This window comes from Pholcus phalangioides, unplaced genomic scaffold, assembly GCF_987345545.1.
Source record: "Pholcus phalangioides strain wild (caught in Gottingen) unplaced genomic scaffold, Ppha-v1.0 ptg000007l_1, whole genome shotgun sequence".
NCBI classification, from domain to species: Eukaryota; Metazoa; Arthropoda; class Arachnida; order Araneae; family Pholcidae; genus Pholcus; species Pholcus phalangioides.
The window spans coordinates 573,235-597,222 of record NW_028301600.1 but is presented as its reverse complement, the minus strand read 5'-3'; the positions used below and the strand labels follow the sequence as shown (position 1 = coordinate 597,222).

Sequence of the window (23,988 nt, the reverse complement as noted above, 5' to 3'; positions counted from 1 at the left end):
TTTATGGGCATCTTTTTATCAGCCACCTCGTTGGGCATTTTGTCTGTTGTGGCGTTGTATTTGTATTTGTATTTATAAAAGTTACTTTTTCTCTGGTTTTGAGTTGGGCACCATGTTTAGAGTTTTTTAGATGCTCTTGTGTTGCGTATGATCGAAACACCCATGGTCATTGTGGATTCCTACCAGGAATCATTCTGCATTCCTTCACCAAATAATTGGTGCTGAAGCAATTCTGTAGCAACACTTATGGAAGCTCAACACTGTGTCATGCATAGAATGTTCTTGTATTGCACATAATCCAAACCCCCATGAACACTGGATCCTTACCAGAAATAATTGCTTGTGTGATCTGAATATTTTTTATTTTTTATTTTTTTCCAGATGAATTGCTGTTGGGTCACGCAGTTTGGAGCAAAGAACTATCTATATATACATATCATTTATATTCATTTCTCAGTAAGTTGTCTGCAATGACATGGTCCAATATCATTCCAAATTTCCTGATCTGTTATTAAAGATTTTTCTGTAATTTAAAATTTACTGGCTAAATCCTCTAAAGTAGGGTGGTAGTTGATTATATAGTGTAGAAACGTGTGGTGTTATGAATACAGTCGAGTCCCGTTTTAACGAATACCGTTATAGCAAAAATCTCGTTTTAACGAACACTTTTCTAATCCCCCAAATAAGTTTACATAGGAACAATGCTAGGTAACTTGGAATTCCTTTATAACGAAATTTCGTTTTCACGAAGTGATTCCTTCGGTCTCTCGGCGTTCGTTATAATGGGATTCGACTGTACTATATTTGTAGTCTTGCTTTTTCATAAGTGATGTACACTGAAGAGCCAAAAAAACTGGTGAACCTGCCTAATATCGTGTAGGGTCCCCGCGAGCCCGCAGAAGTGCCGCAACACGACGTGGCACGGACTCGACTAATGTCTGGAGTAGTGCTGGAGGTAATTGACACCATGAATCCTGCAGGGCTGTCCATAAATCCGTAGGAGTAAGAGGGGATGGAGATCTCTTCTGAACAGCACGTTGCAAGGTATCCCAGATATGTTCAATAATGTTCATGTCTGGGGATTTAGGTGGCCAGCGGAAGTGTCTGAAGTCAGAAGAGTGTTCCTGGAGCCACTTTGTAGCAATTCTGGACGTGTGGGGTGTCGCATTGTCCTGCTGAAATTGTCCAAGTCCGTCGGAATGCACAATGGACATGAATGGGTGCAGGTGATCAGACAGGATGCTTACGTACCTGTCACCTGTCAGAGTCGTATCTAGACGTATCAGGGGTCCCATATCACGCCAACTGCACACGCCCCATACCATCACAGAGCCTCCACCAGCTTGAACAGTCCCCTGATGACATGTAGGGTCCATGGATTCATGAGGTTGTCTCCATACCCGTACACGTCCATCAGCTCGAAACAATTAGAACCGAGACTCGTCAGACGAGGCAACGTGTTTCCAGTCCTCAACAGTCCAATGTCGGTGTTGTCGGGCCCAGGCGAGGTGCAAAGCTTTGTGTCGTGCAGCCATCAAGGGTACACGAGTGGGCCTTCGGCTCCGAAAGCCCATATCGATGATGTTTTGTTGAATGGTTCGCACGCTGACACTTGTTGATGGCGCAGCATTGAAATCTGCAGCAATTTGCGGAAGGGTTGCACGTCTGTCACGTTTAATGATTCTCGTCAGTCGTCGTTGGTCCCGTTCTTGCATGATCTTTTTGCGGCCGCAGCGATGTCGTAGATTTAATTTTTTACCGGATTCCCGATATTCACGGCACACTCGTGAAATGGTCGTACGTGAAAATCCAAATTTCATCGCTACCTCGGAGATGCTATGTCCCATCTCTCGTGCGCCGACTATAACACCACGTTCAAACTCACTTAAATCTCGATAACCTGCCATTGTAGCAGCAGTAACCGATCTAACCACTATGCCAGACACTTGTTGTGTTATATAGGCGTTTCCGACCGCAGCGCCTGATTGGTTCCATATCTCTTTATTTGCATACGCATGCCTGTACCAGTTTTTTTGGCTCTTCAGTTTACATTAATTATGTGTGTACATATATTTTTTCATTAAATAAATTTATTCACTCATTGAAATTATTGAACCTGTGTGTGCTATTCAGCATTTAAAGAAAATTCAAATGAAATGATAATCAAACATGCTTCTAAAATTTTTATGAATTTTGTAATAAATATTACAATATTCAGAGTCAGTAGTGTCCATTTGTGAACTCCTTTTCTTCTGGGTTTTTAATGTTTCTGAAGTTATTTCTCCTTCATGTAATCTGAATTGTCATTTCTGTTAATAAGTGTTTATTATTTTTTTTTGTGCCGACCCCCCGCCTTAAAATTAAAGATCGGGGGGGAGGGAATGAATTTCACCCTCCCTTTTTTTCATCTTAAATATTTCTGTATGTATCATTTTTGCTAAAACAGTAAAAAAAATTAAGTTCAAAAGTAAATATGAATATTATTGCTATAAACTATTAGTATTTAATTGAATTTTACATCGCACGAACTGTAACGAATTCCACTCGGGGCCATACACATTCTATTTCCCACAGTAAATTCGATCATTCACATTTATCATTTTTCCCTTAAATCTAATTTTTCATGCGCATTTGTGCAGCACCTCTTAGAGATAGAAGGCCTCCGCAGAGTCGGCTTGTGACGTCAGTAAGTAGTCCATTTTCCCTCAGAATATTCAGGGAAAGAAATTCCCTGCTCGTGTCAGTATCATCGTTGTGAGGAAAATAAATGATCGGGCTCAGAATTGGCGATTTCTATGCCTCACATCCAATCGCTATTTGTGAGCCAATCAGGAAGATTCTGCGCCAAAATAAGAAGAAACGAAATAGGATGCTGTGTTTGAAAATGTGGCAAACTTGCTAGGTAGTCTGAATGACGTTTATGGCAAACAGTGCAGAGGTCTTCTATCTCTAGGAGGTGCTGATTTGATTCCCCCATTTTCAGTGCGGGGGAATTCTGTTAGGTTGCCATGCCAAGTCTCCGAGACGTGATCCTTTTTTGCTGTGTTTGACGGTCGAGCGAAAATTGAGTGCAGCAACCCTGTAGGACCTCAGCGAGGACCAAAATGGCTGACGGATCCGCTGGTATATGAAGACGTCTTAATCTCACCTGTAACCATTGGATATAGCAGGCAGACGTATGATTTCTTTTCCTTCACTGTCAAGTTAAATTTTTTGAGGGAAGGGGCATACAATGCATACTAAGCAATTGTGTTTTTTCTGTCTTTCGAATTTAATCGCATGTTGGTCAATAAAACAGGGCAGGCGCAGTTTGACCAAATTGGTCCTTGCGCCAAAAAAAATTAAAATCCAATCCAATAAAACAGGGCAATATTTTTTCAATTTTAAATTTCGTTGAAACTGTTACTCGTAAGAAGCTTCAATGGAACGATGTTGTTGAGGTGTTTACTGTAAGGTTTTCTTCACCCTCATTCCTTCTCTGTAACTCAGTTGTGGCGGCGCTACTACAGTAGGTTACTGTGTGTTTTCCGCCAGAAGTTAGTTACTAGTTAGTCGCTGTAGCGTGGTCCTCGAGTTATGTTTCCGTGCACGTCATGTTAATATCTCTGCTTTACATTGAATAGTTATTCAGTTATTGTTTAAATGATGAGTAGTTTTTTTTTTGTTTTTTTTTTATGCTTTCAAACTATATCTGTACTTAAATCCCCAACAGATGTAAAAATGGTAGCGTGACGAAAGTGACTGGTGGAAGCAGTAAAATTACAATAACTATTCATCAGAAAATTTTAATCAAACTAATAATTTTATGAATTAACATTCAAAATAATTAGCTGTTTCGGATATTTTCTATTGATTATTCATTCAGTCATATTTTCATACAAATACAACCACAAAAGGCAAAATGCCCAATGAGGTAGCTGAGAAAAAGATGCCCATAATAAATACGGATGTCATTATATTTCAAAAATACAGTGACCCAATTAAAAATGTAATTACAAACAATATATATACATGATGAAATATTATACAATGCCCATAAAATACTTACGGTTGTCTTATTCTAAGTATGGATAACTTCTCGCTTTACCCCCAACATGTTTATAATATTTCTTTTTAAACGTGTCAATTGTGTTAGAGTGGGTAACTTCCTAGGTGGATAATCTATTCTATTTATTAATAACCCTATTAGAGAAAAGTTACCTGTGGCACCATAACCACGCATTGTCCCTTATTAATCGATAGTGGTGTCCCATTGTAAAAGCAATCGATTGACGGTGCACAAATAACTCATGGTCCATCCTATCCATCCGTTGAAAATTTTTAACACTTGAAAATTTTATTACATGCTGCAATAAAAAAATTTCATTTCTTTGTGACTGCAACTGATTTTTATTACGCAGAAAATAAATTTTTACTTTACCTTTTTTACAAGAAAGATTTTGATGACTTCGAAATTTATATCAACCTACGTGATTCACGCAGAACTTAGTCATTTTTTCAGATGAAGTTTCATTCGGGGGGCTTATTTATGTGTTCAAGGTGTGAATTTCGGAAGTAAACAACTCAGTTGTTTTTTTATTCTTGTTCATAACTAATTATGTGTGAATTTCAAATGTTGCAGTGATCATTGTTGACAACAGTGTTGTAGAGAAATCAAATGATTCCTCTTTGAAGGAATCAGTGCAGAAACTTTTTAATAGGATTAACAAGGCTCGCATTCATGCTGGCGAGTATTACCTCAGTTTGTCCGAGTATTAATTTCCATAAATCTTTGATGTGTTATGAGCTGAGAGCAAAAAAAAAATTGTCTGAAGTGAAAACATTGATCAAGTGAAACGTTGAAATCGTTCACACATTCACGACAACCCGCAATCTTTCCATTATAGTAAAACATAATCATATGCATCATAATTACACAGCCTGACTGAAACTAAGTCGACGATATCGAGCAAAGCCGCTTGAAAGTTTAAACTCTTAATGCAGCTTTGATATCGAGTGATCAACTAGGGTCATGGGATTTCTTAGCGAGAAACAGATAATTACTTGGATGACAGGTGACGCTGTAGGTGTTGCATGAAAGGAGAGAAGGTTAGCATTCCCCCTTGACAACGTGGCGCTGTATTTGTGGCGTTTTACAGTGAAAAGGCAAAATCTCCATTTGTTTTGCTTTTCTACAAACAAAATGATGAATTTGTGTAATCTGGTAATAATTTTGTGATGACGAAAAGAAAAACTTTACCTCTCTCGGTGAGAGAATAGAAATGAAATCTTCGTAAATGATTCTCGCTCTCTCTTGAATAACTTCTGGCTTTGTCTCTGTTTTGAATTCTTCACATGCCAACCAAAAAAGAATATTCTCTTCACTATACTCGCTTTGCAGATACTCTCGGAAAAGTTTCCTTCCAACTGGAGAAAATAAGAAAATATAAAAAAAATTTTCATTATTTGTGAAAATTTGTTAAATCTGACACAAATAGAAAATAAAAAAACACAGTAGTAGCAGCAAAGAAACGAATTTACTCAGAAAATCAGCAACGAATAAGGCAAATATAAGGGAAATACAAAATTTCTAATGCATTTCGATACACTATGGGTATGGTCTTCTGTCGATAAAAAAATAAACTCCTCTGCTGACCTCCGTAGAGGAAGGCCACGTGGTTGACGCACAAACGGTCACAGCGCTAGCGGCGAGTATCTGCTACACTCCTGGGGAAAAAATTCCCCTTTTTACGTTAACCAACTTTTAGCGTGGTAGCCGGCGCCATTTTGATATTTTCATTGGCATCATGCATCGCTTGCATAAATGCGTTAATAATAGCTGTGGGATTGCACAATTCAAGTGTTGTGATCTCGACAACAGCATCACGGCTAAACTGCACGATACCGGAAAATTTTAAAGGAACAATTATTCTGTGTTGGTTTTTTTTAAATTAATCAATGTAGAAGTACTTCGCGTCCCGGAATATATCCAGGTTAGTGTTTATATAATATTATGTTATATGCGTACGCTTAGCCGAAACTTTAATTTTTCGATGCCATTTCAATAGAGGTCACTGTTTGATTAAATTTTTATTTTTAATCCTCTTGTTTGTTACAAATACAACGCCACAACAGGCAAATTGCCCAACGAGGTGGCTGACTTAAGAACATCATGGATCCCCGAGCCATTTTTTGGAGGCCCTACCTACTACTGCTACACCACAAATGCACCCTCCCCCCGCGGAACCCCCCCCCCCCCAACGAACCACCCAACGAATCAGTACATGCGGGAATGTACGTGTAGTGCAACCTGACGTAAAGTTTTGTTTCTGTGTAATGTTTTGTTATGTGTAGTGCTGCCATCTGCCACCAGTTTTTCTAACTATGAAGTGTTATGATTGAATGATTTATCGTTGTAGGACTGTTGCTCTCTGTGGCGAGACTTTTTAACGGGGAGATCGGCTCGCATTTGCGCCTTGAAGTTGGGAACCACAGAAAACCACCTTCAGCCGACCACCACTGTGGGGTTCGAACCCGGATCCTCGCATCGCGAGTCCGTCACTATAACCACTCGACCACCACAGCGGCGTTACGTATATATACATTTTATTTTTTCATTTCGTACCGTTTTTTGTCTCCACGTTTTTATGTATTTTTCAGGCTTATACATTTTTGAATTTGACTCTTGTCTACAGGGGCGTCGGAAGTGTTTCGAACCTGTGGGTGCACGTCTTGAGATTCATGTAGGAAATTTCGATTTTTGAATCAATTCTGTGGGTGCTCGGACCCGTTCTACAAACTTCCGTGGGTGCTCGAACACCCACAGCACCCCCGGCTCCGACGTCACTGCTTGTCTACAACAGCGAGTAACTCTCGCAATAAGGAGTTTTTTCAATATTTTCTTTCTTCTTTGTTTCTGCTACTGATGAAGGAACTTCATATAGTTCCGAAACGCGTATAGCCGTATTCGTTTTGGAATTTTGGGTACACCCAAACGTCGATTATTTAATCGTATTATCAAACTCAAAAGGTAATCCATTTCTATTTTTCCTAGCGCCATTTTGCTTTGTTAAGATTTCCATCTGCCAGATAGATAGCTAGTATTTAGTTCTTCGCTGCAATTTTTATTCGAGTTTTCTCCGCCCTCGTAGTTGGATAGCCATCCTGTAGTTCTTCCATGTAATGTATATAGTGTACTTGTTTGGTTTTTTTCCTTCTCCTAAAAGAAGAAGGTTTAGATACTTAGTTATATATATATGTATGTATCTAACTATAGTCTGTTTCAGGTTAACTTTGCAGTGAAGAAAAAGGTAGAGAGTGTATTCCTTCGCCGCAAAATATAGTTCTCATATATCGGAGGTTTACGATGATCCTTTATACAGAATATTTCAATTTTTTCTATGATTTTGAAAAAAATACTGAAAAAATATCGTTTTGACCGATGTTTACTTGTTTAAAATTTTTAAATTATTAAAAATATTGGTTACCATTGTTAAAAATCCATAGCAACGACATTCTGGCGCGATATCCTAGAAATTTTCTCCGCCAATATCACTGTCGTGTTTTTTCCGTTACACAATTATATACTGTATATATTTTTTTTCCGTTAGTTTTTTTGGTTAAATTTTCCATAACGATACAATTTTTCATTCAGTTTTACATGCAGTTATAGGCTTACACATAAACACGAATATTCAATCAATTTTATTTTCTCCCAATAATAGGCTTCAGTGAGTTCAGATATAGTCCGCCGACCACGAGAAGAACACTGGCTACGTCACGTCGGACGAGTCTATTATTCTGTTTTAGGTAAAGCGACTGCGCATCGAGAATATCGCACTAGCAGCGGCGCTTTCTCGCTTGGCATCTTTAGCGCTATTTTCGCCTCCAAGAAATTTCACTAAAAGCGCCACGGCAGTGCACTCGATAATGTCGTCATAGCAGTGTTTGTGTTACGTAAACACCGGTTGTTGGACAGTGCCGTCTTAAGGCATGGTGGGCCCACCCGGGACTCAAGAGGAAATGGACCACACAAAAATAAGATCTAGTTGAAATTTTCCAGAATTTACGTGTAAAGGGCTCATAAAAACCACTTGGCCCGGGGGCCGCCCATGATGTGCCCTGCTGCTCGAGCACTTACAGTATATTATTTTAATACAAAAATATACTTTGTTTATTCTGCAGAAGGGATCGAAAACTCCATTCTTTTTTTTTAATATTCAGTTTCATCCATCAAGCTGAAGCCAAACGGCTACACCAATAAAACAATTCCGACTTTGTCCCCCCGAGAACGATGGAGATGACAAGGCTCCAACCCTGAAGAATTCTTAAGGATCAGTCCCACAAGCTCTCGTGGAACTGCCGCTTAATATATTTTTTTTTTTGTTTCACACTGTTCACTGTAGACCGGCGGTGGGAGATTCCAATTGCAGCTTGAGCGTTCCACGCTTATGTGTAGCCACCCTACTCACGTAACTATAAGCTTGACAAGCATGCATGTTCAATGTTTTTATTTTTTTATTTGTCACCTCTTTGAAAAGCCAATATGAGTAGCATCTGTGGAGAAAGTAAAAAAAAAAGACCATGTAAAGGCGATAAGAAAAGCTAAACTGACATAGAAGGGCTATGCTATGAAGGGTTCATTCTGTCAACAGTGCATCTCTACTCGAGAAGCAAACGCAGTTGTCTATTGATACGATACATGCCATAAAAATTCTCTTCGCACATTCAAAAAAAACTGTTTCCTTTCTAGCCGAAAGAGTCGCTTAAACGTGCCTCGTGTAAACGGGCCTTTATTAAACTCGCTTCAACCCCTGTACAGACGAAGAAAAAAACAAAACACAGAGGGAGAGGGATCTCGCAAATGACTCACAATCGTCTGGATCAAATTTGCTACCGCAAAATATATGAAAAAAAAAAACCACCTTCCCACACACATACACTCATACACTGATTCCCAACAAGCTATAATTTTAATATAGCTTTATAGTTGCTGTCACAGGTGGCCTTCTCTTGCAGCGGTAAACCGAAAGAAATGTCACATGATTTACAATAGTAATAAATAATAATTATTAATACTCTCTTCGTATTAAATTATTAATTTTAAGTAATTTAACTATTAATTTGTGTTGATAACTTGCCCTCACAAGCGATGGCACTTTCTTTCTTAATCAGCCTGATAGTTGTCAAAGAAACGCCAGCGAAAGCAGCAGCACGTTTCCGTACTTGCGAAAGAGGTATCGAAAGAGCTCACCTACTTCCGCTTCTTTTTCACGAAATTTCGTGATATTTTCTATGATCTTTCTTTCTGAAAAATAAAGAGTCCATCTTTTTGAAGACATCTTGAAATGTTTTGAAAACAACAAATTTCAGAAAGTATAAATAATATTTTATACAGCGAACTCGAGGTTCACAAAGAGCACGTTTCGAAAACAAAACCCAAACTCACGGAACAGCGGAAGACTTGGCGACGAAAACCGATTTGCGCCAAGACAGTGTACTAGCAACCTAGGATAATTATAATTATTACCTTTTCCCCGCGCTGAAATGGACTCTCTCCAGGGAAGGGCCTTCCGATAACTCTTCTCCTGATCTGAGGACTATATTCAATCATAGATTACAAGAAGTGTTTCTCTTCCACGAGAGCGCAGATACTATTGTGAGAGGCCCTCTATGGGTGCAGAAGTTTTGGTTTTTGGTCCTCCTTTTTTTTTAATTATTTATTTTTTGGCATGTTTACGGGATAGTTTTAGTTTCCAATCACGGAGAGTGTTGACACGAGTTGCGTCTTCCACTCAACACGAACGGACGCCATCTTCCACCCACCTGTTTCTCCAGCTGCCCCTTTTCTTTAGTGTCTATTCAGATAAAATAATAAATTTGGGCTTTCATCTTTTATGTGGCAGTTGTATCTTTATTTCCTCCAGAGATAGCCACGCTAAAGTTCTCTGCTCTTCCATTCCTGAATACTATATTTTTGGTTTGTGGTTTTATTCTTTCGATAAGAATCATCCGTAATAACCACGAGCAGCACATCAACCGTAACAAAGACTAAAACTGTCGTGAAAACAAGTGACATCGACGTATGGTGAGGTCGAGCGACGGAAATTTCGGCGAGTAAAAAAATCCAAACTTTTCCGTATCATTATTATTATTTGGTGCTATTCCTACATTTACACGTGAAAACAGGGTTAATCTGCTTCTTAATTTTTTTTGTTTGATTGGCTTCAACAATTTTATTTAATATTAATTTTTCCCATATAATTTAAAGAAAAAATTAAAAAAATCCCCAAGTTTTTTTCAGAGCCATGGCTAATATACAGTACTTTAAAATTATACGTTGCTTTCATAATATTGTTTGGATTTTTTTTGTAAATAAATTTCAGAGGGAAGGGAAATATTGCAGAAAAATATTGCTATGTTTTTTTAAATTTTTAGTGTTACTTACGGCTCATCAATGAAGAGTAAGTAACAGCGGTGATCTCCAACAATGGCGGCTACTCTGGCTACTGATTTTGGCAGAAACCACACTTCACAGAAGTCTATAAATTTAATCATTTGATGCTTGGTCAACATGTTAGCTACAAAATAAATATTGTTGCGATATCTCTTGTCTTTCTTGGTGTTGCAATTTGGGTGGCCAGCGGTGTATATCAAGCCCAACTCTTTAAAAGTGATTCAAAAGAAAAAACAGAAATATTGGATATCAGTGTTTCTCAAACCATGCGTCGCGGCTCACATGGGCATAACCAACCTTTGTCCAGGGCGTCACTGTAAGATGTCGACATTGCTGATTGCCTGTTTAGTGTTTTAAACGAGTGGGTTTTTTTAACTATTCTGGGCAGGGTTGCAACTAGGGAGGAACCTGGGAGTTCTGTTGACCCGGGCGCCGGACCAGAGAGGGTGCAAATTTCACACTTTGGCTTCTCCCTCAATATTAAAAGGGGTTGCCTAAATGCGTACTTGTCACGGCTGACCAAGCATCTGGTTGTGGTCTTGATACCGTATCTCTGTCAACAATCAGTTAATTAGTCGATCATTAAAGTTTAGGGCTTTTGAGGTGAGAATATGTAATGAACCACGTTTAATAGCCACACATTTTTGTAATCCACAATTACATCTATTCAATGCATAGAAATGATGATTTTCCAAACATTTGGAGTTCGAGTTGAAGTGAAAACGTCCAGCTATTAAAGTTTTTGAGACATAAATGTCCTGTTGTCTCCTTTTTTTGTTCCCGACCTTGTCTGTGAGAGACTCCAGTCATTTGAACCACATGAGAAGAACCACCACTCATCGGAAGAACTCAAGAAAGGCATTGACATTGAACGGTATTTTTTTTTCTTATTAATATTGAAAGGAAAGCGCAAGGGAAATTTCCCACGATTGACCGTCATTGTTCTGGTGAGTTCACCAAAAATTTCAAGATTCCGCACTCCATTGCTGGTCCAATCAGTGCTGTTCATATAACATCACCTGACAAGCAAAAATTCAACATGCTTCAGGAAAAAAAACCTACATGGTGAATCGCTGAAAACCGACTATCCTTCCACAATGTTTTATGTTTGTGCTCAAGTTGGAATTTTTTCCTCCTCTGAGACCACGATTTCAGAGTTTGTACTGTCTTTCATCAGAGGAGAAATGATTAAGCGATTATGGTGAAGTCTGTGCCTCAGCTCGTCTTGTTTTACTCTGCAAAAGCGTGAGAATAAATAGTTTTTGTTCATATTTACTATTGCTGGTTCTGGTTTGGCATACTGGACCGTGGGAGTTGGGGGGGGGGGGAGGGAATTCACTCTTTCTCTTCCTTTGACCTCTCGTTCTATATTTCGGATGGCAATGGTGTATACCAAAATTCACACTCAACGCGGTTGACCAAGTATAGTAAGTAGTAATTTTTTTTTCTCTTGTTCTGTATTTTGTTATGAGAATATTGTTTATTTATCGTTAAACACCATTTCATCCAGGGTCGTAACTAAGATTTTTGTGAGGAGGGGCAAAAGTGTTTTTGCCGCCCCTTCCATTTCAAATTCCAATGATTTTTTGTTTAATTTGACAGTAACACACTTCTAGTACAATCTAATACAAAAACAGAAAATATTGCAACAGAAACAAAAAAACACATATAAATACATATATTAAGAACATTCACTATGTGACCCCAAGGGACTAAGGTGTCCTTTCAGTAGGTCTACAAAAGTAATCTAAATAACGATTATTATTAATATAATTATAACAGTATTTTTGTGTTTTTCTGATGTTTGCCACTCCTCAAAATTTGGCACCCGGAACAGTTGCTCTCCCTCTAGTTCCGGCCCAGATTTCATCAAACTTTTTTCTTTTACGATTGTCTTTTTTTTGACAGCTTCTTGCATTTCGTGAATTTTAATGTGAATACTTGAACGAAAAATCAGTGATACTTGTATATCAGTTGTCATGATTAAAAAACCGTGGGTATTTGTGGAATACTACTTTCATGGCAGTGGAATATGGTAGACCAGGTCGATAACATACTCGCGAACTCGGCCACAAGATGCTCAGAGGTGTCGTATGCCCTCTTGCCAGTGCCTTTCCTGGTGCAAGAAACAATTGCAAAAACAGCGCGATGAGATGATGATCAAGAAGCACATTGCTATTGAAAAAACTCTGCACAACAAACATTTGGCGTATGAACCTCTCGGTGAGAAACATAGAAATGCAGTTCCGAATCAGTTGGGAACTGTATAAATAACTCTAATTAGCCCTATTGAGCAGAAAATGAAAGTGGTGGAGGAAAAAAGATTAAATGAGCATGTTTTTCGCTATCCGGAAGCTATGTGTATAACTAAGATGACCAAATGAAAAAAAAAACAAAAAAAACGGACATTTTCATTGATACATAGCTCATGTTATATAAAATAACGAATTTACGATTTAAAAATTTCAAAGTGGGTGCTTTTAGCAAGCTTGACAAAAACATCTTCATTAAAACGATGAAATAGTCAAATATTATGAAAAAAATAATTTTGTCCCGTAAAATAGGAACAATATGGTCACACTAATAGTAACTCACAAATATTTTTCGCTACTTTTATCTCCTACAAGTAAGGATTCTTGTTCCGCCAAGTGAATGTAGACTTTTGGGACACCCTGTATATTGAAGAAATTTTCAAAATTTGTTAAGGGTTCCGCGGAATAGCCTAAAATCATGAAGGGTTCCGCGCGAGCTTTCACGTTGGAAAACCCTGCAATAGACGATGCCCTCAACCTAATACTCTTAATTAACGAACTCAAGAGCAAAGAACTGGGTGTTGCTTTTATAAGTATTGATATTAAAGGAGCTTTTAACAACCTGACATATTCGTCAATCAACCAAGAACTGTCCAAAGCTCCTCTCCCTAACAACATTAAATCAATGTTTTCGGACCTCCTAGCAAATAGACATGTCTTAATCACAACTTCGGAAGGCCTGGTGGTTAAAACAGGATATTGGCTGTCCACAGGGTTCGTGTAGCGGGCCGGCTTTGTTCAATCTTGAGGCCAATATAAAGCCCTAAAAATTCCTCTCTCGGAAGATGCCCATATCCAGGCCTTCGCTGATGATTTTGCCTTTATGATAGGGTCAGTTAATGTATCACAGCTACCGACAAAGGCAACTAAAATCCTTATCGATTTTTCGAATTGGCTTAACGAACATAACCTCAAAATCTCAACAGAAAAAACACAATTTCTCTGTTTCACAAAAAATAAACATCCCCCAGGATTAAAATTAATGGAACAAATATTAAATATGTAAACAATCTCAAATATTTGGGCGTAACTATCTAAAAAGACATTAGCTGGGAAGCGCACATCAATGAACGAAAATTAAAAAAGCGACTCGCTTCCATTTGAAACTAACTAAAATAGCAGGCAAGTCCTGAGGCATCTCACAAAGCATTAGAAACACCATCTACAAAACGGTAGTCGAGAGATTCTTAGCCCATAGCGCCTCCGCTTGGTATAAGCATCCAACCAAAAAAACAACACAAGCCCAAGATAGCGCACAGAGGAAATTTCTTTAATAGATAACCGGGGCCTACGACACCACAGCCACACCTGGACTCCAGGTGATCACAGGCACCTGCCCATCACACCTAAAGCTCCAAATCGAAGCAGTCTACACAAACGCAGTTAGGTTTAGGAAAAACATTCAACCAGAACTTCTAGACTTCAACCCCAATAACTTTGAAGCACGGTAGCATGGCTGGCACCACCACCTCTCCTGCTCAGCTATCCCCAATCAAATTTCGAGTGACGGCCACGATATGAAAGTAGCAAACACCCACATATACACAGATGGCTCCAAAACCTATGTAGGAGTCGGGGCAGCCAATTGTGTATACACACACAAACAATACAGCAAAGCAAACGTGGCAAGCGGCGCTAGATAAAAACAATTTTATCTTTCAAGCAGAGTTGTTAGCGGTAGAAGCAGCTACACAATACGCAACGGGAACAGAAGAACGAGTTTTAATAATAACTGATAGCCCCGCTCCTCCCTTCAAGTACTTCTAGATCCAACAAATAGAAACACAATAGTACGTGTATTGAGGCGGCGTTTATTAGATAACCCAAAAATTTTCCTAGGTTGGACCAAGGCCGATGTAGGTAATCTTCGAAACGAGAGAGCAGACTCTCTAGCCAAGGCTGCCATCAACTGTGACAATAAACTTGATAAACCTTTTCCCATTAACGCTCCTAAAGAGACAACTTAAACAAGCAAACCCCAGAAATGGCAGCAAATTTAGGACAAAAGAACAACAGAGCTAGGAAAGTGCACGAAATTGTCCCTCGAGAAACATACAAATCACTAAACTGGAATTGGGAGGTGACTACAGGGCCGCAACTAGGGTGGTGCTGGCGGGTCTGGTGCCCGGGCGCCGGACTAGAAGGAACGAAAATTTCACTCTAACCTCTCCTTCGACATTATCAGGGGGCACCAAAATGCGTGCTCGCCCCGCATCTAGTTGCGGCTATGGGTGACTATCTTCATAACAGGACACGGCCCATTCCCTACATATCTACACGAACGGAAACGCCGCCGAACAGACAAATGTGACTGCGGGTTAGTTAATGATAATCACAACAATACTGACGGGGAATTACCCACCTCTGACTTGGATGGCTTCTCGATTGACACTAAATCACCGGGCAAATTAAAATGTGTGCTAATAAATGCCAGGAGCTTGGGTAATAAGAAAGATTTTTTAGAAACCATGATAGTTGTGGAGGGCCTGGATCTTATAGCCATTACAGAATCTTGGGCAAACGATGGGGATGAATCTTTCTTACACATCTCAGGATGCGATGCTTTTTTGAGAAATAGATCTGATAGGAAAGGGGGTGGAGTGTTGATATACGTGAAATCATGTATGAAAGCTAGAGAGTGTAACGTGAACAGAAGTGATATTGAAACTATATGGGTAGAGATTGCAAACAAAAGACGTCATAAACTTATTCTTGGAGTTTGTTACAATCCACCGAATAGGGATTCAAACTACATCGCCGAACTTCATACTGAAATTTCCTGCTATATACTGCTATTTTGGATTGGGTTTAGTTCTTACTGGTTCCGAGGATCTTGTTGAACATGTTTTGGAGGTGGACCAGTTTTCTTCTAGTGATCATCGTATCGTCCGTTTTCACTGTAACTTTTATTCGGATAAGGTTGATAAGAAAAAACAGGTTTCTTGTTTTCGGAGAACTAACTTCTATGTTTTGAGAGAAAGGTTAGGAGAAGTTTTCAAAGAGACCGGCTGAACTCGTTTGGGGTGGTGCTCGAAATTTTTTTTTTTCAGCATGTATCAGAAGCCACTAGGGGTACTGCTATTTTGGATTTAGTTCTTACTGGTTCTGAGGATCTTGTTGAACATGTTTCGGTGCGGGAAGAGTTTTTCTTCCAGTGATCATCGTATAGTCAGATTTCACTGTAACTTTTCCTCGGGTAAGGTGGATAACAAAAGACTGGTTCCTTGTTTTTGGAGAACTTTGATGTTTTGAGAGGAAGGATAGCGGAAGTTTATAAAGACCGGTTAGAATTAGCAGGGATGCTAAGTCCATGAAAAGAATTTAGTACGAAGCTGTCCTCTGTTTTGCACGACGTCATACCCTTTGTTCGAAAAAAGCGTGTTTGTACATCACACCCTCTATGGTTCACGGATAGCGTGCGGAACCTTTATCTTGAAAAGAAAAGAGCATTCAGGGAGTATAAAAGTGGACGAGGTGACCTATCATTGTTTACTGATAAAAGAAGACTGTTGAAGAAAGCGATAAGGGATAGTAAAAAGCAAGTTGAATCTAGGTTGGCAGATAACATTGGCTCTGACCCAAAATCATTTTTTCGATACGTCAATAATGGATGTAAGGGTACAGTTGGCCCCCTCTCGATAGGAGGGTCTAGGTTAGAGAGCAATGTAGACATCTGTAGTGCTTTCAATGACGTTTTCGCGTCGGTTTTCAAGGAGGTCCTGAATCTTCTAAAAAATGAATGTGCAAGCAAGGCACCAGAACCAGATGATATCTATCCCAGGGTCCGCAGGGAATGTGCTAATGCATTGATGGGCCAGTCGCGCAGATATACAGGAGTAGTGTTGCTGAGGGTATCGTCCCAAGCGATTGGAAACTTGCTAATGTTGTTCCGATATTTAAGAAGGGTAGTAGAGAAGCTGTGTCCAAATAGAAATACAAATACAACGCCACAACAGGCAAAATGCCATACGAGGTGGCTGAGAAAAAGATGCCCATAAAAATATGGATGTCATATATTTCAAAAATTCTGACACATAGGCATATTTGTTTTTGCCAGATTGCTCAAGACTATGCAATTAAAATGCAATTAACAAAAATAAATAAATGTAAACAATATATACACATGATAAAATATTATACAATGCGCATAAAGAATACTTATGGTTGTCTTATTCTAAGTATGGATAGGTTCTCGATTTACCCCAACATGTTTATCGTATTTCTTTTTAAACGTGTCAATTCAGTTACAATTTACTACCTCAGGGGGTGAGCTATTCCATTCATTAACAACCCTATTAGAGAAAAATTCCCTGCGACACCATAGCCTTGCATTGTCCCTTACCAATCGATACTGGTGTCCCCTTGTAAAAGAAGTCGATTGGCGGTGTACTAAAAGTTCATGGTCCATTCTATTCATCCCATTGAAAATTTTGAACACTTCGACACATATCTCCTCGACCACACGTTCATCCAATGTAAACATATTCAAAAAATGAAGTCTCTCTTCATAACTCAAGCCCCGTGTGCCAACAAGGACACGCGTAGCTCTTCTCTGCACCCCTTCAACCAAGTCTATGTCCCTCTGTAGGTATGGTCTCCAAAACCTTACAGCATACTCCAGTCCAGGACGCACTAAGCGTCGAAAAAGCGAAAGAATGACTTTTGGAGAACGCGGAGAGACCTTTTTGAAAATGAGACCAAGCATTCTATTCGATTTTTTGACCACCGCTGAACAGTGTTCAGAAAACCTAAGACGCTCTTCAATGAGAATTCCCAAATTGGTGACCCTAGTTGCATCCGGGATAGTGACACCATTCAACTCGTAAGAGAACCGTGGGTTGTTCGAACCAAAATGAGCGACCATGCACTTATCAACGCTAAACGTCATGCTCCATTCATTTGCCCATGCTGCAATCCTGTTCAAGTTGGTCTGGAGCAACTCCAGCTTTGATTCCCGATTTTCCCCTATAGCTTCACATCATCTGCGAATTTGCTAGTAATCCCATCGATACCCTGATCGAGTTTATCGATAAAAAGTGAAAAAAGTATGGGGCCATGGACACTTCCTTGAGGAACTCCACTTGTGACGTCTGTCCAACCGGAGAATTCCCCGTTCACCATAACTCGTTGCGACCTATCTCTTCACCACGATTCCAATCTCGTGTAAACGCTTCAAGAGTTTACCATGTTGGACACGATCTAATGCCTTCTGGAAATCAAGGTAAACAACATCTACATTTTTGCCCTTACCCAAAGTCTTCGTCACGTGATCATAGAAGCAAAGGAGGTTAGTTACACATGACTTCCCCTTCCTGAACCCATGCTGATTATCCGACAATACATTATTCTCATCTATCCACTTCACAAACTTCCTTTTGATGATAATTTCCAAAATTCTTGAGAGGGAACTCGTCAAACTCACTGGACGATAATTGGACACCGCTTCTCTACTACCCTTCTTAAATATCGGAACAACATTAGCAAGTTTCCAATCCCTCAGCAACACTACTCATGTATATCTGTGCGACTGGCCCCAACAATTCATTAGCACATTCCCTGACGACCCTGGGATACATATCATCTGGTCCTGGTGCTTTGCTTGCACATACATTTCTTAGATGATTTAGGACCTCCACGTCTTATACTTGAATATCGTTGAGGGTTTTATAACACCATGCAACACCCGTATATCGAATATCATTATCTCTATTAAAAACCGACGCGAAAACGTCATTCAAAGCACTACACATGCCTACATTGCCCTCTAATTTAGAGCCTCCTATCGAGAGGGCGCCAACTGTCCCCTTACATCCATTATTGACGTATCGGAAAAATGATTTTAGGTCAGAGCCAATGTTATCTGCCAACCTAGATTCAACTTCCTTTTTACTATCCCTTATCGCTTTCTGCAACACTCTTCTGTTATAAGTTCTTAAGATTCCCTAACCATAGAATCGCCGATGATTAAACCCCTATCACTATCCCCCTCTATCTCATTCACGACTACCGATTCGCCCTCTCAACTGTTGTTGTTCGTGGAGATTGCTTCTTCATCAACAGGTGGCTCGACGACCAGAGGCTCCGTTATAACCGGGCCCTCTATCACCCTAACGTTTTCCCGTAAATCTTCGACCTCGAGTTCCAGCCTTGTCCTATCCAAGCACCCTTTACAATTGAAACCGTCAGCTACTATATCCCTAGACGAGGGAAACCTCCCGTCGCAAGCTCTACACAACACTAGTGGAGGTCGAAGCATACTAACACTAATGCCAAAGCTAGATAATAATAATACTTAAAAATAGGAAAATGAGATACGTTAACTGGAAATTGAAACAATGTAAAATACATTACTATGCAAAATATACGTAAGAGATTATACGAAAAAATTACGTAAAATAGAATGCTCAACACTAAATCACGAAAAATAAAATATATATGTATATAAAGAATACAATAAATATACAAAGTACAATTTATACTTATTAGAATTAGCTAACTATCTCAAATCACTAACACTACAACAATAGGCACAAAGTTATTGAGAGTACCCGGGAAAAATTATACACTGTTTGCTAACAATAACTTCCAAAAACCTACGAATTTATGAAAGAAAGACTATCTAAGAAAGACTTCATTTTTTGAATATGTTCACATTGGATGAACGCAGGTGTCGAGGAGATATGATCGAAGTGTTCAAAATTTTCAATGGGATGGATAGGATGGACCATGAACTTTTAGTACACCGCCAATCGACTGCTTTTACAAGGGGACACCAGTATCGATTGGTGAGGGACAATGCAAGGTTATGGTGTCGCAGGGAATTTTTCTCCAATAGGGTTGTTAATAAATGGAATAGCTTACCCCCGGAGGTAGTAAATTGTAACACAATTGACACGTTTAAAAAGAAATACGATAAACATGTTGGGGTAAATCGAGAAGCTATCCATTCTTAGAATAAGACAACCATAAGTATTCTTTATGGGCATTGTATAATATTTTATCATGTGTATATATTGTTTGTAATTTGTGTTAATTGCATTTTTAATTGGGTTGCTGTATTTTTGAAACATATGACATCCATATTTTTATGGGCATCTTTTTATCAGCCACCTCGTTGGGCATTTTGCCTGTTGTGGCGTTGTATTTGTATTTGTATATCAAAGAAGCGAGAAATATATATATCGTATATATATCATTCTCGTCTTCGCCATGGTTGGGAACGGACGTGCTTTTATCGCGCTCCGCTCACCGACGAATAGAAGAAGTTTTATCTGAAACCGTTGCCGGGGGATTACCGAAGGATTATCCGCCACGTCAGTGAGCCATTTTGTGTCTTTCTTTCTGTTTTTCTTCGTTTTTCTTCTAGCACACGCTGGATTGCGAGATAAGTGGTTTTTTTTATTATATTGCTATCAATTTTTTTTTAATTTTCGTTGTGTATTTTCGATCGAATTAAAATTTTTTTCCTCGTTCGCATTTCATTTTTATTGAATTTTTTCCTGGTTTGTGTTTCCTTGCTTCTCTGATATAAATTCGTAGGTTTTTTGGACGTTAGGGTTAGCAAACAGTGTATACGTTTTCCCAGGTTCTCTCAAGAACTTTGTTTTTCCTTCCACTTGGGCCTATTGTTGTAGTGTTAGTGTGATTTGAGATAGTTAGCTAATTCTAAGAAGTAAAAATTGTACTTTGTAGCTTAATACTTTTTTAGAGTGTGTTCTATTCTTTATTTACATATTTATTTTATTCTTCGTGATTTAGTGTTGAGCATTCTATTTTACGTAATTTTTTCGCACATTCTATTTTACGTAATTTTTTCGTACAATCTCTTACGTATATTTCGCATAGTAATGTATTTTACATTATTTTAGTTTCCTGTTAACGTTTTTCATTTTCCTATTTTTAATTATTATTAGCAATTACTAGCTTTAGCAATAGTGTTAGTACGCCTCGACCTCGACTAGTGTTGTGTAGAGCTTGCCACAGGAGGTTTCCCTGGTCTAGGGGTATAGTAGCTGATAGTTTCAACTGTAAAGGGTGCTTGGATAGGAAAAGGCTGGAACTCGAGGTCGAAGCTTTACGGGAAAAAGTTAGGGTGCTAGAGAGCTCGGTTATAACGGAGCCTCTGGTCGTCGAGCCACCTGTTGATGAAGAAGCAATCTCCACGAACAACGACAGTTTAGAGGGCGAATGGGTGGTCGTGGATGAGGTAGAGGGGGATAGTGATAGGGGTTTAATCATCGTCGATTCTATGGTTAGGGACCTTGGGAACCGAGTGTGTAGGGATTTTCGGGGTTTCGAGCGCTGTTGTCTTCCTGGGGGGAAGATTGGCAACGTTCGAGACGTTTTTCATCGCCGAAAGTTGCCCTTGCGGGTGATTCTGTGGGTGGGAACAAATCAGGTAGGAGCAAATATTTGTGAGTCTCTGTCAGAGTACCGGGATTTACTATTATCCGCTAGGGAGGGGGGTCAGATGTGGCAGTGATTCCAGTGCTGCCAAGGGGTAGTAGGAGGTATAGGAATAGGATCCACCAATTCAATATAGGCCTGAAGGACATTTGCTCCTCACTTGGGGTCACGTTCGTGGAGCTTCCCGCATTTACCGATAGGTGGCTTCGTTCGGATGGGATTCATCTAAATAACAGAGGGGTCTGGGAGGTTTACGATAGTCTTAGGTCAGGTTTTTTACTCCCAGACCACGTTGTTGGGAATGCGGGTTAGTTTATGGTAATCACAACAGTACTGACGGGGAATTACCCACCTCTGACTTGGATGGCTTCTCGATTGACACTAAACCACCGGGCAAATTAAAATGTGTGTCAATAAATGCCAGGAGCTTGGGTAATAAGAAAGATTTTTTTAGAAACTATGATAGTTGTGGAGCGCTTGGATCTTATAGCCATTACAGAATCTTGGGCAAACGATGGAGATGAATCTTTCTTGCACATCTCAGGATACAATACTTTTTTGAGAAATAGATCTGATAGGAAAGGGGGTGGAGTGTTGATATACGTGAAATCATGTTTGAAGGCTAGAGAGTGTAACGTGCAGAGAAGTGATATTGAAACCATATGGGTTGAACTTGAGAACAAAAGACGTCATAAACTTATTGTTGGGGTTTGTTACAATCCACCGAATAAGGATTCAAACTACATTGCCAAATTGCATGATGAAATTTCCTACATGTGTAAGCGTAAGAGGGTTCTCATACTAGGGGATTTCAACTACCCAGGTATTGATTGGGAGAACCTTTCATCTAGAGATCAGTATGAAAGAGACTTTCTTAAGTTTGTGCTCGAAAGTTATTTTTTTCAGCATGTATCAGAAGCCACTAGGGGCACTGCTATTGTGGATTTAGTTCTTACTGGTTCTGAGGATCTTGTTGAACATATTTCGGTGGGGGAACAGTTTTTTCTTCCAGTGATCATCGCGTAGTCAGATTTCACTAACTTTTCCTGGGGTAAGGTTGATAACAAAAGAATGGATCCTTGTTTTCGGAGAACTAACTTTGATGTTTTGAGAGGAAGGATAGCGGAAGTTTATAAAGACAGGTTAGAATCAGTAGGGGTGGTAAGTCAATGAAAAGAATTTAGTATGAAGCTGTCCTCTGTTTTGCACGACGTCATACCCTTTGTTGGAAAAAAGCGTGTTTGTACATCGCACCTCCTATGGTTCACGGATAGCTTGCGTAACGTTTATCTTGAAAAGAAAAGAGCATTCAGAGAGAATAAGCAGACGAGATGACCTATCGTTCTTTACTGATAAAAGAAGAGTGTTGAAGAAAGCGATAAGGGATAGTAAAAAGGAAGTTGAATATAGGTTGGCAGATAACATTGGCTCTGACGCAAAATCATTTTTTCGATACGTTAATAATGGATGTAAGGGAACAGTTGGCCCCCTCTCCATAGGAGGCTCTAGGTTAGAGGGCAATGTAGGCAAGTGTAGTGCTTTCAATTACTTTTTCACGTCGGTTTTTAATGGAGATAACGGTATTCGATATACGGGTGTTGCATGGGGTAATAAAATCCTCAACAATATTCAAGTAGAAGTCGTGGAGGTCCTAAATCATCTAATAAATGTATGCGCAAGCAATGCACCAGGACCAGATAATATCTATCCCAGGGTCCTCAGGGTCCTCTACTCATGATATATGGAACTTGCTTGTGGCGGTGAAAGAAAGTATGCCGAAAACAAATAACGCCATTGAGGGGTGTCATAGGGGACTCGCTTCTTTGTCGAGTTTATCGAGACGACGAGCGAATCTAGAGTATTTTGAGCAGTTTTTCGATGATCTAAATACACTTAAATATTTAAGTTCTTGCTGTAGAAACGTTCAGCTTCAGGAGTCTGAATGGTCGCTCAGTAAGAGCGCTAGAAGACCTAATTATTTTCAAATACTTTTTAAGCTTGCTATCTGTATGTAGCGTAATTGGTATATTTAAAAGTTTTTCCTAAATATTTCATGTTCCAAAATTACAAGAACTTTAATGAATTAAATGAATTAGTTAAAAACCACTTTTAGAGTTGAAAAAAAAACAACTCTATTGGCATTTGCAGTGGCGTCAGAGAACGTGATGCCGTAGGTGCTCACGGTAGTCACGGAATGAGTTTGAGCATCCAGAAAATTGATTCAGAAATCAATTTCTCCTACGTAAAGATCAAGACGAACCCACAAGTTCCAAACACTTTCCGCGCTCTTAGTCAGAGGCGTCGACATGAAAACATTGAGGGGGGGGGGACTGAAAATGACCATTCGTCCCGTATATACGGGACTCAAACCTGTACGCAGGAGGCGGAATGGTGCATTGCATTGTATATTCATGAATTACTGGGGGGGGGGCACAAATGGCCTTGGCTTCCAGGTTATACTTTTTTATAGCTGTTGTATATGGATATTTTATGGACATCTTTTTCTCAGCCACCTCGTTGGGCGTTTTGCCTGTTGTGGCGTTGTATTTGTATTTGTATTTGGAATGTGCTAATGAATTGTTGGGGCTAGTCGCACAGATATACAGGAGTAGTGTAGCTGAGGGTATCGACCCAAGAGATTCGAAACTTGCTAACGTTGTTCCGATATTTAAGAAGGGTAGTAGAGAAGCGGTGTCAAATTATCGTCCAATGAGTTTGACGAGCCCGCTCTCGAAAATTTTGGAAATTATTATCAAAAGGCAGTTTGTGAAGTGGATAGACGTGAATAATGTATTGTCGGATAATCAGCATGGGTTCAGGAAGGAGAAGTCATGT

At 39.4% G+C, this 23,988-nt stretch overlaps 1 protein-coding gene and 1 pseudogene across 3 annotated transcripts in view; one reads left to right on the top strand and one right to left on the bottom strand.

Moving 5' to 3' along the window:
- LOC149084775 (uncharacterized) overlaps nucleotides 1–23,988 on the bottom strand; it is a 188,848-nt gene that overhangs the window by 38,729 nt on the left and 126,131 nt on the right. For all 3 annotated transcript variants that reach the window (XM_089232523.1, XM_089232522.1, XM_089232521.1), the window contains exon 5: nucleotides 5,240–5,406. In XM_089232523.1, coding sequence (XP_089088649.1) covers nucleotides 5,240–5,406 — 167 coding nt within the window. The remainder of the gene's footprint in view (nucleotides 1–5,239; nucleotides 5,407–23,988) is intronic.
- LOC149084776 (U6atac minor spliceosomal RNA) lies at nucleotides 5,067–5,173 on the top strand (annotated as a pseudogene).